Source organism: Engystomops pustulosus, chromosome 2 (genome assembly GCF_040894005.1).
Source record: "Engystomops pustulosus chromosome 2, aEngPut4.maternal, whole genome shotgun sequence".
NCBI lineage: Eukaryota > Metazoa > Chordata > Amphibia > Anura > Leptodactylidae > Engystomops > Engystomops pustulosus.
The window spans coordinates 61,190,736-61,209,480 of record NC_092412.1 but is presented as its reverse complement, the minus strand read 5'-3'; the positions used below and the strand labels follow the sequence as shown (position 1 = coordinate 61,209,480).

Sequence of the window (18,745 nt, the reverse complement as noted above, 5' to 3'; positions counted from 1 at the left end):
CACTATGCCACCCCCACGCCAAGTGTGGGGGGGTGTTATGGGGGGCGAGTGCCGTGGGTCAGAGGGGTGTCCCTGCCCCTTGCCTGTGCACTGCCTGCAGTCTGGCCCATCCAGGTGACTGAGCATTTGTAAGCCAGGTCAGACCCGCTGTACAACGGCAAATCCAGTGCAGCGCTACAAGCGGGGGCAGCTGGCGGAGGCGCCGTCATACACTGCCGCAATCAGCACCAGCGAATGAAAACTGTGCCTAGTGTGTTTTCTTTTCTTTTGGTGGTGTGAGCTGCAAAGGACATGATACAATGCCAATTTTGCAAGTTTTCCCACCTACAAAGAATGGAGAGGTCTGTTTTATCGAAGGACACTTTAAATATGATAGACAGAATTTGAAAACAATTCTGTAAATCACATTGAATGATTTTCAATTTTATTACATGTAATAAGTATTTGATCACTGACAAACCAGCAAGAATTCTGGCTCTCGCAGGCCTGTTAGTTATACTTTAAGAAACTCTGCACTCATTACCTGCTTTACGTGCACCTTTTTGTTCTTGTTACCTGTATAAAAGCCACCTGTTCACATACATAATCAATCATACTCCAACCTCTCTACTATGGCCTAGACCAGTGGAGGGGAACCTATGGCACGGGTGCCAGAGATGGCACTCGGAGTCCTCTGTTTGGGAACCCAAGCCATCAACAAAGCACTCGAAATAGAACTCAAAGAATCATCCTGCAGTCCCAGGAGAGTCAAGAAATGATGCTCGCCGTGCTATTTAAAAAAAAAACACACATTCGTTATTGCTTGGGACTGCAGGAAGAAAGAGAACATGTGGAAAAGGGAGGATTATCTTAAGAGCTCCTCTAGGCCCCACATGTCTTCCTGTACAGGGGGACCATAGCGAGATGGTACAACATTAGTCAAAATTTGCACTTCTTTCAACTGTTTTGTTGTCCTCAAGAGGCCAATATGATTGAAAGTTGTGGTAGAACAGGTAGCAATGAATTACTACTTAAATTGCCGTGGTGGCACTTTGCAATAATTAAGTGTGTATGGTTGTAGTTTGGGCACCCGGTCTCTAAAAGGTTCGCCATCACTGGCCTAGACCAAGGAGATGTCAAAGGCTTGTGCCACAAACACCGCTTTGTCTGCGTTTTCAAACGCAGACAAAGCCACACCCACTGAGGCGGGCCGCAGCCCGATCGCATCGGTGCTTCTATGGAAACGCCTGCAATCGGGAACGAGCCGGACTTAAACCCAGAACCTGCACAGTTCATGTGCTAAAAAGACACAGAGCCTCTATCCATTAGGCTACAGGCTTAGAAAATAATAATTAGATGCTTTTTGGTAACTAAGAGCTGCTAACTGCTACTGTTACACTGTGACACATACTTAATGCACTGATAATAATAATTCTTTATTTATACAGCGCACACAGATTAGGCAGTGCTGCACAAATAATAATAATAATAATAAAAATCTTTATTTATATAGCGCCATCAAATTCCGTAGCGCTTTACAAATCATAGGGGACATATACAACTATATTACATTTACAAAGAACAAACAGTCATATGGAACAATAGGAGTGAGGGCCCTGCTCACAAGAGCTTATAGACTATGAGGATGAGGGGGTGACACAAGAGGTTGTATAATGGTCCAGCCATTCTTTATAAGGGAACAATATAAAATAATTTAATAAATAATTTACTAAACAACTATGTTGCTGCTTGAACCAGCCATCAGCCCCCATCTTATTTACAGGGTCCTAAGTGAAAAAAACTGCAGAGAAGCCTGGAGCTTGGTATATATCTGCTGTGTGCCGGATAACAGACGGGAGATAGGACATAGGATGGATTAGTAAAGGGAGAGTTGACATTTCAATCAGTTAGCGAGTGCGATAGGCTTGCCTAAAGAGATGGGTTTTAAGAGCATGTTTGAAGCTTTGGAGGGTTTGTATTAGTCTGAGAGTCTGGGGAAGGGCATTCCAGAGAATTGGTGCAACAAAGCATGGCAAATTGGTCCCTGTCCCCATGGGGTGCACAATCTAAACAACCTAACAGTATGTTTTGGAGTTATATAAAGAGGGATCTTCTCAGAGATTATTGAGACAATTATTATTTTTTTTATTATTATTATGGAGACAATTATTATTTTTATTATTATTATGGAGATGATTATTATTATTTTTGCTATTATTAATATTCGTCTCCATAATAATAAAAATAATAAAATTAATAATAATAATAATAATTGTCTCAATAATTACAATAATAATCTCTGAGAAGATCCCTCTCTATATATCAGTCCATTAAAGGGCACCTACCACCACGATTCTACCTATAAAGGTAGAACGGGGTAGAACAGGCTTTTTGGGCTAATCCTCACGTCCCAGCTATGCTTTAGTAAACTTTATTGCTTGTATATGCAAATTTTGTTAACCGGCTACTGGGGCGTGGAGTAGCCGGACATGAGGCTACTAGTCGCAGCTACTCCACACCCTAGCAGCCTCGTTCCTCCGCCTACCATGTAATCTTCTTGTCTGAGTACCCGGCATTCTGCGTAATGGGTACGATTACGGGGATACCAAATTTGTATAGGTTTTATAATGTTTTCATACATTTACAAAAATTAAAACCTCTGTACAAAATTTTTTAAAAAAATGTTGCCATCTTCTGGCGCCAATAACTTTTTCATATTTTGGTGTACGGAGCTGTGGGTGGTGTAATTTTTTGAGACTTTTGATGGCGTTTTCATTGCTATAATTTTTAAGACTCTGTGACCTTTTGATCACTTTTTATAGATTTTTAAATATTTTTCAAAATGGCAAAAAAGTACCATTTTCGACTTTGGACGCTATTTTCCGTTAAGGGGTAAAACACAGTGAAAAACTTTATTATATTTTGATAGAAAGGGCATTTTCCTACGTGGTGATACCTAATGTGTTCATGATTTTTACTGCTTATTAATACTAATATCAGGTTTATATTAGGTTTTTTTAATTATAATTTTTTTTTTACTTTTTTTTTTTTTACTTTTACTATTTTTCAGACTCCCTAGGGTACTTTAACCCTAGGTTGTCTGATCGATCCTATCATATACTTCCATTCTACTATATGGGTATGTTCCTCCTCATTCATTACAATGTGCAGATAGCACATTGTAATGAATGGGTTAAAACGAGACAGCCTCGGGTATTCGGAAGATCCGAGGCTGTCATGGCGACGGATCGGCACTCCCCGATTACATCACGGGGAGCTACGATCCATGCGCCGCCATCTTCTTGAAGCCGCCAGCGGCGATCGGCGGAAAAACACCCCCGATCGGTGCTAGAACCAATCGGTGTTACCGGTAAGCAAAGAGTTACCGGCTATGCATCGGGAACAGGCTTGCGCCGTACTAGTACGGCGCAAGTCAGGGAGGGGTTAATCGAACCTTGTGTCTGGGGGGAACCCTAGGAGATGTGGATACCATATATGGACAGATGGTGATCTGAACCTGATGACGTGTACCCGACACATCTCTCAAAAGGATTCCCTGCTAGATGTCTATAGAAGCCATTCAGTATGGCAGGGTAAGGCTTTGAAATTATTTACTAGGCGGCGGGACACAGAGCCGGGACAACCCCAGCCAGTGCGGGACCTGGAGGGAATATCCGGGACAATCTCCCAGCTGCCGTGGCAGCGGGACAGAGGTGAAAAACCGGGACTGTCGCCCTGAATCCGGGATGGTTGGGAGCTATGGTTTTGCAAATAAACACTGCAAAACACATGGGCCTTGTTTCAGATTCCAAAATTCCAAAAGGGGAATGGAAGACTGCACTGTATTGAAGGGAGGATGGATGGTGCCATGTATAGTAAGATTTTGGAAAACAACCTCCATCCCTCAGTAAGAACATCAAAGATGGGTCGTGGTTGGGTTTTCCATTATGACAATGACCGTAAACACGCCACCAGAGCACCTAAAGAGAGGCCCCATAGGAAGCACTTTAAGGTCATGTAGCGGCCTAGCTAGTCTCCACACCTGAACATAATCAAAAGTCTTTGGGGGTAGCCAGGGGTGCACCAGCCATGGGCTGCTGTTTATAACTCTTTTTTTCAGGCAAGGTAAAGAGGAGTATATGTCTGTGTCGGTGCAGTTTTAAGAATTTATTATTAAACAATTATATTATTAAATAAAACAGTTAGTCCCACGTCGATGTCATCTCCTTCTTCCGGCTGTGGCTAGGATGTGTAAACCATAGGAACAGAGCAGCACAGATGCAAGAGATATTACTGGAACAGTACAGACTTGCTAGTGGCAGGTCTGTACTCCTGGTGAGTGATTTAGGCCCACTTTACAAAATGGCTCATCTGCCACCCCCCTCAGGGCTCTGCATCTGCCGCCTGCGTGTATAGGCCCCGTGTATAGGCATTCACAGAGCATTTAATTTCCCTCCGATTTTTGCTCTCATTGCTCCCCAAGCCCCTCCATGTACTGTGTGTAACAGCTGTAGTGGACCCCTAGATCAGTGATGGCGAACCTTTTAGCGGCCGAGTGCCCAAACTGCAACCCAAAACCAAACCCAAAACTTATTGCTTCCTGTTCAACAACTTTTAATCATATTGGCCTCCTGAGGACAGCAACACAGTAGAAAGATGGAAAATTTTCATCATTTTAGCTTCTTTCCAGTGTCCCTCTGTACACAGGAGTGTGGGGCCACCAGGAGGTCCTAAAATAATTCGACCCTGTCTAATTCTCCCTCTTCCTACACTCCCAAGTAGCGAAGTTAGTATCAAAATATGACTGAAAGCAGCATCTTTTAAGTTGCTTGGAACTGCCGGAAGATTCTTTGAGTCTTAACTGGTGTGCTGGGGCGATGGCCCGGGTGCCCACAAAAAGGGCTCTGAGTGCCGCCTCTGGCACCCGTGCCATAGGTTCACCATCACTGCCCTAGATGGATACTTTATTGGTACATAGCTGGTTAAAACATCTTTTTACTTGAATAATGATATAAACATACAAGTTTAAATCATCCTCCGCATCTCCTATTACTTTCTGCTGACAGATTCCTTTTAATGGTCCCTGTATCCAACTTGAAGTGATGTGACTGCTCTCCTTGATTACGTGAATTTTGTCTGAGCTGGAATGATTTAGGTATCATATTCTATTCACAGAAGTGTCTGCTCTCATAGTATCATCAGTAGAACACAGAGACTATTTTAGGAATCTGATGCAACAGAAAGTGATTGGTAGACTTGTGGGGCTGTGGGGAACAACTAATTACCATCATTTTCTCTGCAATAGTATCGCCATTTACCTATATCCTTTATGTACTATAATAATAAATATTTACACTCACCGGCCACTTTATTTGGTACACCTGTCCAATTGCTTCTTAACACTTAATTTCTAATCAGCCAAACTCAGTGCATTTAGGCATGTAGACATGGTCAAGACAATCTCCTGCAGTTCAAACCGAGCATCAGTATGGGGAAGAAAGGTTATTTGAGTGCCTTCGAACGTGGCATGGTTGTTGGTGCCAGAAGGGCTGGTCTGAGTATTTCAGAAACTGCTGATCTACTGGGATTTTCACGCACAACCATCTCTAGGGTTTACAGAGAATGGTCCGAAAAAGAAAAAAACATCCAGTGAGCGGCAGTTCTGTGGGCGGAAATGCCTTGTTGATGCCAGAGGTCAGAGGAGAATGGGCAGACTGGTTCGAGCTGATAGAAAGGCAACAGTGACTCAAATCGCCAGCCGTTACAACCAAGGTAGGCAGAAGAGCATCTCTGAACGCACAGTACGTCGAACTTTGGGGCAGATGGGCTACAGCAGCAGAAGACCACACCGGGTGCCACTCCTTTCAGCTAAGAACAGGAAACTGAGGCTACAATTTGCACAAGCACAATCGAAATTGGAAAGTAGAAGATGACAATAAGTTCACTGTACTCAAATGGCCTCCACAGTCACCAGATCTCAATCCAATAGAGCATATTTGGGATGTGGTGGAACGGGAGATTCGCATCATGGATGTGCAGCCGACAAATCTGCGGCAACTGTGTGATGCCATCATGTCAATATGGACCAAAATCTCTGAGGAATGCTTCCAGCACCTTGTTGAATCTATGCCACGAAGAATTGAGGCAGTTCTGAAGGCAAAAGGGGGTCCAACACGTTACTAGCATGGTGTACCTAATAAAGTGGCCGGTGAGTGTATGTAGCACCATTATATTCTGCAGTGCTTTACAAGACATCACAGACATAGTCATATGACTTAGGCCGCGGTCAATCGTTCTGCTAGCGTCGTGTTCATAATGCGACGCTAGCGCACAGAGAAACGCATGGGATGAGGTTATTGATCGCATGCGTTTTCCTGGGAAACGCATATGTGATCGGGCCGAGGCCCGCTTTTGTTCATTTGCCTATTTACTGGGGGACATTTGCTGTGCCCTGGATCAGTTCAGGCAGCCCCCCGCGCTCCGGATGCAGATAGAGGTGAGTACTGTGGTGGAGGAGAGAGCCTGGTGTGTATGATGTATATGGTGTGTATGATGTGTATGGTGTGTATTATGTTTATGATGTGTATTATGTGTATGCTGTGTATGATGTATCTGGTGTGTATGATGTATATGGTGTGTATTATGTGTATGCTGTCCATAGTGTGTATTATGTGTATGCTGTGTATGGTGTGTATTACGTGTATGCAGTCTATGGTGTGTATTATGTATATGCAGTATATGGTGTGTATGATGTATCTGGTGTGTATGATGTATATGGTGTGTGTGATGTATCTGGTGGCGCCCTCCTCCTCCTCTAGTGGTCCCTCCAAAGCGCTGCAGTGTAGTCTCTCCCGGCAGATCACGTGACCCAGCAGCATCCACATCCCGGAGCTCCGGCTGCATCACTCTGCAAGACTGAGGAGCGACCGCCACATCACACCCATCCACCTCCCGAGACAACACCCGGGGCACAGCACGGCACACCGCCTGCAGATGAGAGCAGACGAGCGGCCCCGACCTCCATCCATCACATCGCTGTCTAGTGCAGCAGCCTCCATCCGGGAGCAGTGAGGGCGGGATCTAGTGATCGTCTTCTCCGGGAGCTGCCCGTGCATCCTCATCCTCACCCGCCTCTGCCTGCAGCCCCCCACCACCGGAGCCTCCGCATCTCCCATCATGGCCGAGACCAATGAGTGCAGCATCAAGGTCCTCTGCAGGTTTCGCCCCTTGAGTAACTCGGAGGTGCAGAGAGGGGACAAGTACCTGCCCGTATTCCAGGGCGACGACTGCGTGGTGGTCGGGGTGAGTGACATCTATTGTAGTGGGGGCAGAGGTGCCATTCATAGAGAGGGATGTGCATTGTGTGTGCAGGGTGTGGCAGTGCCCTCCACAGTCATCATGGTGATGGTGGCCGCCTGGTACCTACCTCCCTCTGCACTCTGCAATGCAGAGGTGGTACAGCACTGGAGGGGCATTTATTGGGCACTCCAGGCTGGGTATGATACACTAGATTCTCTGCTGTTATACTGATGGGTGTATGTCATGTTACATACATTGTAGACGATCCTCTATGTTATTGCTGTTTCCTTGTTTATGTCAAACCTAAAACAGCGCCCCCAAGAGGATCTGCCCTTTCACCACCACCCTTCACTCCCCTTCCATCCTGTCATACAAAACCTTCAGTAATAATGGCATCATCCTGCAGAGCCACCATCATCATCATTACCATCACTACCTCCATCATCATCATCACATTCATCATCACCATCTATTGTAAATGCAGCAATAGGGTGGAGACATGAGGTCACTTCCCTGTACATTGCGTGTACAGTGTTATATTCTTCCTGTATTACTGCACTGCATCTATACATCTCCTGGAGCTGGATCAGAACATAGTGATTTACTGTATTCAGGGTTGAATATGACCTGCCCAAGGTCACTAGGCCATAGCTCTGACTGGTCAGAGAGGTTTATTCGATGAATGGGTTGCTATGGTCTCCACGCCCGATGCTTCCATTTTCTGTTTTCAAAATAAATAAAAGTAATCAATTAAGGAATAATCATTCAGGACTATGTAAAGGCCACAGCTACTGGTCTGGCCTACTGCCCCCTTCATATCTGGGTTGTTATAAAAAGTGTGAGATATCAGTTCTGTCTTTTCGGGTGACACCAGCGCTCTTTCTGCTTTGCTCATATTACATGCATTTTTGATGGAATCTGCTGCAGAGGCTTGTAGAAGATCCCAGACACTGTAAACTGCTTGCGTATGGAAGCAGTCAGCAAGCTTGTTGACAAGCATAGCTTTAAGCTTCTTGTAACACAGAGGGATATTTAGTCACCATACATTACCTAGGGTAATATCCACACCTGCCAAAATCTGTGTCCAGACCTTGACTCAGCAAGCAGTGCTGGGGGATTGCAGCTCAGCACACTGCGAGTGTTCATGCTGCTCTGGAATACGGAACGTAACACATGATTGTATTATGTTCATTTCCCCCTTTAGAAACATTAGTTTATCAAATTTTATCAGGTTACCGGAGGGGCAGAAGCGAAGGTACCCATGGCTCATTCTCCGGTCACCACACTCATGGCTGGTGCTTATTTCACAGAAGTACAACCAGTATTAGATATTACACTGTATTATATTTTATCAGAGAAAAGTGACTACATTGGCTCTTAACAGCCTCTCTTCTTCCTTACTTATCTGCTGTTCATGGTAAAATTTCCAGGAAATTCTGTCTTGCTAGCAAGATGGACAGACTGTCAAAGAGGGGTACATAGAAGCTCAATGGATAGGGGTCAGGAGAAACACAGCACAGTGAATAAAGAAGATTGCAAATTCCCACAAAGGCGGCCATTGGTCGGCTTATACTCGAGTATAAGCCGAGACCCCTAATTTTACCACCAAAAACTGGAAAACCTATTGACTCGTGTATAAGCCGGGGGTGTAGTATACAGCCAGCCTGCCCCCAAGTAGTATACAGCCAGCCTGCCAAGCGAATTAAAAATAAGGTGATATCACAGAAGTCGTGGCTTGGAGCTAGCTGCGTAGGCTCTGTGTGCTGTACTTTACACTGCACTGAATAGCTGATCCCTGTTGGGACTGAGTTTGGCCGCCCACCAATCAACTATTGGTGGCCTTTAATGGAATCTGACTTTTGGGACTCCCAGTGATCATAAGAGTCCATTATGTGTATGTAACAGTAATGTGCATGGGTGACCACCCCACCGCCTTTGAGAATCGTTCCATAAATATTGAATAGACATTGAAATGAGATGCAATGGGTACTGGACCCTACTAGTTCTTTTGATTGTGGATTTCCGAGTGGTGGGACCCCCAGCAATTTGTACCATTTTTGCTACTGTGAAAAGGTTCTTAATATCAATTGCCTGTTTCTGAACATTGCTGTGGGCTAGCTGAAGCACAAGTAGTTTGCTAACCATTCTGAAACGGATGCGTGTGATCCTGGCAGCAATCTGACTCAGATTAAAACATAAAAAAAAATTAAAATGCACACAAATAGTATAGTAGTCTAAAAATGTCTGTATCTATCTGTCTGGAAATGCAGCAACAGAATAGAAAAAAAATAATTCTGCAAAACACAATTTTTATATATCGTTTCATGAAAAATATTGGATAAAAACCGCTTGTCAAATAAAGAACCCTTAAAGAGCTCAGTAGACAAAACTATAAAGAAGTTACAGGGATGAAAATCAATCTTCATTTCAAAGTAGTAAACCATAAAGAAAAAAATACAAATATAGTAAAGCCAGGTATCATGTAATGCCCCAAAAATTATTGCTGAATGGTTTCAAGCCCCCAAAGATTTTGTTATATTAATCATTAAACGGTGCCATTAAAAAATCCCAATCTCCAATACCATCGGGGGTGTAACTACAGCACAAGCAGCTGTAGCAACCACTATGGAGAGTACAGTGTTAGGTGGTCCCAGCATCCGACCTGACACACCAAATAATGGAGAATGCGCACCAATATATGTATGTATGCACATTGTACAGTATAATATGTATATAACAGTGCACATCATCCGCAGTACACAGAATGAATAGGCAGCTCTGATAAGAAATTTCAGGAAAAAGGGAGGGGGCAGGAGAGACGGGGCGATAGTTAGAGGTGTAGAGTAATAAAACTCGCACCTGGAGTATAGCAGAGAAGTGCAAGCAATGGATCTCAACCTGGACTGAACACTTGAGGGGATTTACACTTGATGGTATTTACAAATATGTATTATTTCACATTTATTATTAATGAAGAGAAACAGTATCATCATCTATGAGGACCAAAGATGGACTGTAGTGGAAGGGCTGCAAACACAGCAGTTTTCTGTATCTAAAATAGTTCTGTTGAAAAATCTTTTTGTATATGGTATAAAATACAACATCTACAAATCATATCCCTTTTATAAGTAAAATCTTGTCCAGATATATGATATAATATGACCTCAAACCCTCATAAATCGTTGTTGAAATACTTGGCCGTGGTGATGGTGGCTAATGGCAGAGTTTTTTCCACCAGATTCTTTTAGGATTTGTTGTCCCTCTTTGTACATTTATCCCCCATTTTAGAATTGAGGAAAAGTATCTTATCTTTGGGACCCCAAGTATATTGTGAATAGGGTTCTACCATTTTCCAAATTGCTCTATATGAATGGAGCTCCAGTATGAAGGGAGCACGTTAGGCATTTGCAGGCCCTCACTTTTGTGGTCACGGGAAGTCCCAATAGTTGGATCTCTATTTTTTAGCCTACCTGGGTGCATTGTCCTGTGGTTTGCTGTTTGTGGCAAAAATTCCATCGACGTCACATGCTGATCGCAGAAAAGTAGACTCATACAGGGGGCCATGGAAACAACATGAAATGCCCATAGAAATGTATTTGTTAAATTAATGCGCAGCACTGACAAAAACAATGTGCAAGGGGCCTTACTCATCCTGTGGGTAGGGTATAAGCTTACATACAGGGAAAACCCACATAACATCAGAAATGACGAGGTGAAGCATGACCACACCTTATCATGAGTTTATAAAAATCCATATTTTTTATTTTTATTTATTTTCATTTGTCTATTGTCTCTCCTGTGTTCGGCATAGGTCTCTCTAGCTCTCTACCTTCCAATTAAATATCAGTAGAGCAGTAAATGACTCCATGGATGTGACATGTATGAGAAATAATTACTAATTATGGCTGTGTTCAGACACATTGCCCAGGGCAGTGGTGGCTTAATTATTGTCACAATCCGGCTAATTAAGTTTTTGGATCTATCCCTGTGTTCCTTCTATGAAACGAATACAGGAGTAGGTAGGAAAGATTAGATTCTATAAATATAATATACATATATATATATATTTAGGACACATCACATTCCCTCTCCTGTGACGGCAGATCATATGGATCCCTAATGGTCCCAAGTGCTAAATTCAGTTCTATGTAATTTTTTGTGGTGACTGCTTTAGTGGATCGCTCTCAAATGTGAAGCTGCTATTTATAGACCAATTATTTTTTTGGTGTCTTTGTGCTTTTAACCTTGAGAGATCATTGTGTAGACACCTCTAGGGGGTAGTAAAACCGTCAGTGTGAGATTAAAGATACAGTTATATAAAATAAGCATAAGAAAACCTGCAATTATAATGTGCTAACCTTATGACTCTTGAATGGTTACCCCCACAATAGAAACATTTTATAGATTAGGTGTATTTTCCAGCTGTCATTTTTGGGAGTGGTCACACTGTGATCCTAAGGCCCCTTCCACACTAGCGTTGCATTTCACGTCAGGGTGCAATGCGTGAAAAACTGACGTTTTTGGCTGCGTTTTTGTTCCATTTTTCCTTGGAGTAATTAGCGTTTTTGCGTTTTTCACGCGCGTGTTGTTAGCGTTTTTTTTGCGTTTTCGGCGCGTTTTTCACGCGCGAGTCAATGGGAGACTCGAGCATTTTTCAAAGGGACCATGGTTTGGGATTAAAATGTGTTATTTAATTGAAAAATAATGTCTTCTGATAAGTTGCAAACATCTGCGATCTATTCTTCACTGTTCCCCGTGTATATTATCTCCCGACAAGTTAGCAGATGTGAAGAACAGTGAAGAATAGAATAAAAACAGTGAACACAGTGAACACAGTGAACACAGGATCATTTAAGAGAAAAACACAGTGCAGAACACAGTGCAGAATAGATTACAGATGTTCGGCACATCTGCTTACTTGTCGGGAGATACGCGCGGAACGGTGCGCCCAAAATAGCATGTGAAGAACAATATATATGTGTGTGAAGAACACATTGCATATGTTTAAATACATCTGCAATGTGTTCTTCACACATATATATTGTTCTTCACATGCTATTTTGGGCGCACCGTTCCGCGCGTATCTCCCGACAAGTAAGCAGATGTGCCGAACATCTGTAATCTATTCTGCACTGTGTTCTGCACTGTGTTTTTCTCTTAAATGATCCTGTGTTCACTGTTTTTATTCTATTCTTCACTGTTCTTCATTGTGTTTTTTTAATTAAATGATCGTTCTCGAGCAGGGGAAATACTGTTATTCTGGTCACCTAGCAACCCTTTCGTTTAAAACGCATTGCACTCGCATTGCACTTGTAATGATTGCGAGTGCAATGCGTTCTTGATGCATCTCCATAGACTTGAATGGGGCGGGAAAAACGATTTTGACGCGCGTGAAAACGAACGCAAGCACGCGCGTGAAAACCAACGCTAATGAAGAAAGACCCATTGAATACAATGGGACAGAGTGCAATGCAAGTTCTGCGCGTCAAATGCACGCGCAGAACTCGCGCGTGAAAAACGCCAGTGTGGAAGGGGCCTAAGGGAACATATATACTGTAATAACAATGATTTGTTAAAAGGTTTTAAAAGATTTTATGGATCAGGTGATTTCCCATGGACAGTATGTACAGACAATAGGATGAGAGAAAACCTTTAATAAACCACCATTTCAAGTTATTTAGGCAAATGCAGCAAATATTCTGTAAAATATGAAAATCGATATATAGCTTAAGCTTGAAAATCATTACCTTAGAGGCTTGATTCTTCTAGTTAATGTCTGTAATTTTTCTTGGAAGCCGCAGTACATAAAATTGACTGTGCAAGTAAGAATACAGGTGGTCCCCTACTTAAGAACACCCGACTTACAGATGACCCCTAGTTACAAACGGACCTCTGGATTTTGGTAATTTACTGTACTTCAGCCCTAGACTACAATAAACCACTACCATAGTTATCACAGGTGTCTGTAATTAAGATTTATTGTTAATCCTGGTTCTCATGACAATCCAACATTTTTAAAATCCAAAAGTCATAGAGACCCAAATAATTTTGCCTGAAGCTACAATTATAAAATATATAGATCCGACTTACATACAAATCCAACTTAAGAAAAAACCTGTAGAACCTATCTTGTACGTAACCCAGGGACCGCCTGTATTGAACATAGAGTGTAATACATTACATTTAATTTGTATATGGGAAAGCACTGTAAAGATGGACAAGTTTTAATAATTTGGTAATTATCTGATAAGCTGCGTCAGTGGTTAGAGAGAGTGGGGAGATTTATCATATGAGGAAATCCCCAACCCTTCGGCACTGCTATATACATCAAAAGGCTACTACTTCTTGATGTATCTGCGGCCCGGTCAGCGCAGTGTATAGTTCTAAGGTAGGTCCTACGCAGGTTATGTTCCTTGCCACTGAATTTCTTTCTACTAAAATCTTCTAAAATCTAGCAGGACCATGTTTAGTATTGAATAGTAATGTATGGTGAGAAAATGAACTATTATTTATGTTAATGCTATCCTGTCCACAGGATAGGGCCTAATGTGCTGATTGGTGGGGGTCTCAGTGAGGAGAATCCCACAGATCACGAGAACAAAAAAATCAAGCACTTACTCATAGATCCAGGCACTGTGGTAACACAGTGGGAGGGGGAGTGGTCCCTGCCCATTGTTACAACCTGCGAATTCAAGATCATTAGCATCATTTAAAAAATTTATTTTAGAAAGATGAAGGCCATGGATAACAAATATAAGAAGATTTTACAGTCACGGTGCCTGGATCTATGAGTAAGTGTCGCAGGTTTATCATGCTTGGTTTTCATGGTAGATTTCCATTAGGATTTTATGGGTTGTAAAAATACCATACACTACTTGATTCACTGGGGGAGATTTATCAAGGTCTCTATGCAAGCAAACTGGCGTCATTGCTAGAGAATCGCCAGCAGTTGCTCTTATTTCCCAGTTTACGTCATCTCCAAGCCAAGGGGACATAATTTTGTGTTAAATAATTATAGTAAATTTATAGTAAATTCACTGTTCCCGCATCAGTGGACCACATCTGGCCAGTGCAGGTAGTAAGATTATAGGGCTTATTTACTAAGGGTCCATGGGTCGCATTTCCGTCGGACTCCCCAACATTTTCGGGATTTGCGCCGCTGGGACAGGTATTTAGCAGGGGATTGTGTCGCATGTGATCGGATTTTGACTTTCATGCAACAGAAATGGGGGGGGGGGGGGCTTGCCGTCGGACGATCCGACTGATTCTGACTTGAGCGCGGGATTTAACATGTCGCATCCAATGCACTTACATACAACAGGAAGAAGAAGATGGTGAACTCCGGCAGACCTGAGCGGGGAAGCGAGACATGCAGGATATCGGGCACACGATGTTAGTGAATCGCGGCAGGACAATGCACGTTCGGGAACTCCGAGGGACTGGGTAATTAAATGTGCCCCAATGTATCAATCAAGGGGCAGATCATCATTGACCTTGACGAATGACTTCTTCACACATGGCACGGGACTGAGCGACCTCAAGTTCTTTTTAACCTGTAAATAGAAGTGGTCATGTGGAACTTGAGTCTTTGTGTGTGAGCACCATAGCTTGGTCCGAAGGCTTCTCAGCAGTTTGTCATCCATTTTGATGTCTTCTAAGACACGACATATTGACCTTGATGTGTACCAATCTCTGGATAAGTGAAAAATGTATTATGTAAAATTGTTATATATCAAGTTATTAAATGAAACAATATTTGCACTCTCCCTGTGTTCTCTGGATAAACAAGTTGCAGGAGATGAATGAGCAGTCATTGGCAGTAATGCTCCAGGAGATGCAGAGATTTCCAGCTGCACACTCGTATCACATCAATTATCTTTCCTCACAAGACTTGTTTTCCAAGGCGCCTTGTTTCCTCAGCCGGAGATACATCAGTGTAATCTATTGCAGGCAGCACTGTGCTGAATACAGATAGGTTATGCATTTCCATAGGCCTGTGTGTCATAAAGAGAGATTTTTTTTGTCAGCATTTGAAAATATACAAAAGCATATACATAAAACATACACTCACCGGCCACTTTATTAGGTACACCATGCTAGTAACGGGTTGGACCCCCTTTTGCCTTCAGAACTGCCTCAATTCTTCGTGGCATAGATTCAACAAGGTGCTGGAAGCATTCCTCAGAGATTTTGGTCCATATTGACATGTTGGCATCACACAGTTGCCGCAGATTTGTCGGCTGCACATCCATGATGCGAATCTCCCGTTCCACCACATCCCAAAGATGCTCTATTGGATTGAGATCTGGTGACTGTGGAGGCCATTTGAGTACAGTGAACTCATTGTCATGTTCAAGAAACCAGTCTGAGATGATTCCAGCTTTATGACATGGCGCATTATCCTGCTGAAAGTAGCCATCAGATGTTGGGTACATTGTGGTCATAAAGGGATGGACATGGTCAGCAACAATACTCAGGTAGGCTGTGGCTTTGCAACGATGCTCAATTGGTACCAAGGGGCACAAAGAGTGCCAAGAAAATATTCCCCACACCATGACACCACCACCAGCAGCCTGAACCGTTGATACAAGGCTGGATGGATCCATGCTTCCATGTTGTTGACGCCAAATTCTGACCCTACCATCCGAATGTCGCAGCAGAAATCGAGACTCATCAGACCAGGCAACGTTTTTCCAATCTTCTACTGTCCAATTTCGATGAGCTTGAGCAAATTGTAGCCTCAGTTTCCTGTTCTTAGCTGAAAGGAGTGGCACCCGGTGTGGTCTTCTGCTGCTGTAGCCCATCTGCCTCAAAGTTCGACGTACTGTGCGATCAGAGATGCTCTTCTGCCTACCTTGGTTGTAACGGGTGGCGATTTGAGTCACTGTTGCCTTTCTATCAGCTCGAACCAGTCTGCCCATTCTCCTCTGACCTCTGGCATCAACAAGGCATTTCCGCCCACAGAACTGCCGCTCACTGGATGTTTTTTCTTTTTCGGACCATTCTCTGTAAACCCTAGAGATGGTTGTGCGTGAAAATCCCAGGAGATCAGCAGTTTCTGAAATACTCAGACCAGCCGTTCTGGCACCAACAACCATGCCACGTTCAAAGGCACTCAAATCACCTTTCTTCCCCATACTGATGCTCGGTTTGAACTGCAGGAGATTGTCTCGACCATGTCTACATGCCTAAATGCACTGAGTTGCTGCCATGTGATTGGCTGATTAGAAATTAAGTGTTAACGATCAGTTGGACAGGTGTACCTAATAAAGTGGCCGGTGAGTGTAGTACGCTATAAACAAGCCTATTCATATTACTAGGTATGAGCTTTCCATAGGTCATCCACTGGTTACCCAGACCTGCAACAAATATATTGGTATGCTAGGTGCTCTTCACTGTACAATACCTTTAATGTAACTATGCAAGTTGATCTATCTCCTTATTTATAATGAACAATGGTGTCCCTTGTTCTTCTGATTGGTATTATCTCTCAGTTTATGTGCCCCAGGCATAAAAGCCTAGAGATTGCATCAGTCGCATAATATTACAAATCTGTTGGTACTTTTGGATCCATTATATGATGTCTCATTGAGATGCCATACAAGTTTGTGGAGTAGGTATTTGTGGATAAAATCTATAATACAGCATGCTGAAAAGTAATCTGTCAGCAGCTTTGATCATACAAAGCTGCCGACATTTTGTGTTTCTGTTTTTAGTAGCAGCATGACTGTATAATGCATTTAGATTCCAGCATTGCAGCTGGACTAGGAGCAATCTGGTGTACTGCTGTGTGAGATCTATTACTCATCACAGTCCCCCCTCCTCATTGTAAGGATACTTGGGCGGATTCCTGATATATGCTTACAATGCAGGGCTAGGAGGTATCTATCTACCCTTCTCCAGCCTGTAAACAGGAGGAGGAGTGAAAATTAGCAGTTTTGTACAAGTATTGTAGCTTGTAAGGAATAACTTGTAAGGAAGTTCACCAGTTACAATGAAAAATTACAGCGTTTCTCTTTCCAAATGCATGTCCACTCTAGGGTTATTAAGGCCGGATTTACTGACCTGAACTGAAGTTAAAGATGACCATTCACTACCTTCATCAATTCTAACATTAATCCTATCCTATGATAGGTTGTGCTCCCCTTTTCCTGACTTACAGCCCGTACTTTTCCAAAGCAATTGTCAGCCTTGGATCATTTATCTCACAGTAGAGTATTGGGAACCCACTGTACTTATTGGGCACTTAACTGTCAGATGGGTGGTCCAAAGCTGGAGCAGACAACTTGGCACGACCCATCTTTTAGTAGACATCTGAAAGTTGCTTAGGAAATATAGGGCTTCTATGCAAAAGGGAATTTTGCACAGATTTTCCCGGATGGAAAATTCATGCCACAAGCCCACTGAATATTTCACAATTTTGCTTCCCTAGTATTTGTAGCTGCCATCACATTGTGTGTTTTAGACTGCCAGGAGAGATTATGAAGATAAAATGTTATCTTTAGATGTAGCTGATATTTACATGGTCAATGGGCTCAAATAATTAAAATCTGTATCCATGCACTACGTTATCTTTTAATAAAAAGAGCTTACAAAAACATTTGGTGTGTTATTATGTTACAGAATCGGGTGATGGTCAGTCACCTAGCGGTGAACATATCATAGAGGGAAAAATACAGTATGAGCTACATTCACATACACATTATATATATATATGCCATATGAACGGCAGCTAACATACAGCCGACATAGAAGTGCATTGTGCCCGGCACGGTGAGGATATGGCATGCTCTATCTTATGCGGTATGTATGACCCAATGTCTCCCTACAAAGAGGGGAGGGTGAAGATCGCTCACCCCTCCACCTCTCTAGCGGAACGCATGGTGCACCCAAGTCCCAGGGTGTAAAAGCAGCATTACCTGAAGTGACTTTTCATATATATCCAAGCTGTGTATTCTGAGCATGACAATTTCATCTCAATATCAATGCTACACAGTGAGGGTAGTTTTTTGTTCTTATATTTGCACTTAGATAGGTACAATTAGATACAGTAGACACATAGTTTGATAAAAACAATGCAGAGATCTGAGGAGGGATGATCAGGACTGGTGGCATTATGGGGAATACGAGTATTTACTGTGATAGTGATATTTGGAGAGACATTAGCAAGCTAATAAACATGAACATTAATACAAAACATTTACTGGAACAGTGTAATTCCCTAACTGGACTTGTCAGAAGAGAAGACAGGTCCTCTTTAATACCATAATAAAACTAAACTGGCGGCTATGGAGCAGTCCCTGAATTCTCTCCATAATAGATTGTGTAGATGTTTTTCCGTCACGTCACCCCCGGCTTTAAATACATCCTTCTCTGAGCGGGGGATTGCTCTGTGTGACAGTATTTTATAGCAATAAAACAATCTGTTTTTACCTAAGCCACAGAAACTTGTTCCTGTCAGCTTGCC

General features: G+C 42.8%; 1 protein-coding gene across 5 annotated transcripts in view; it reads left to right on the top strand.

The window, feature by feature from the left end:
- The first annotated feature begins 6,814 nt into the window (after nucleotides 1-6,814).
- The window catches only part of KIF5A (kinesin family member 5A), an 83,993-nt gene continuing 72,062 nt past the window's right edge, over nucleotides 6,815-18,745 (top strand). For 2 of the 5 annotated variants that reach the window (XM_072134877.1, XM_072134876.1), the window contains exon 1: nucleotides 6,815-7,281. In XM_072134877.1, coding sequence (XP_071990978.1) covers nucleotides 7,156-7,281 — 126 coding nt within the window. In that variant the 5' untranslated portion in view covers nucleotides 6,815-7,155. The remainder of the gene's footprint in view (nucleotides 7,282-18,745) is intronic. The other 3 variants (XM_072134875.1, XM_072134874.1, XM_072134878.1) reach the window with 2 other exon arrangements.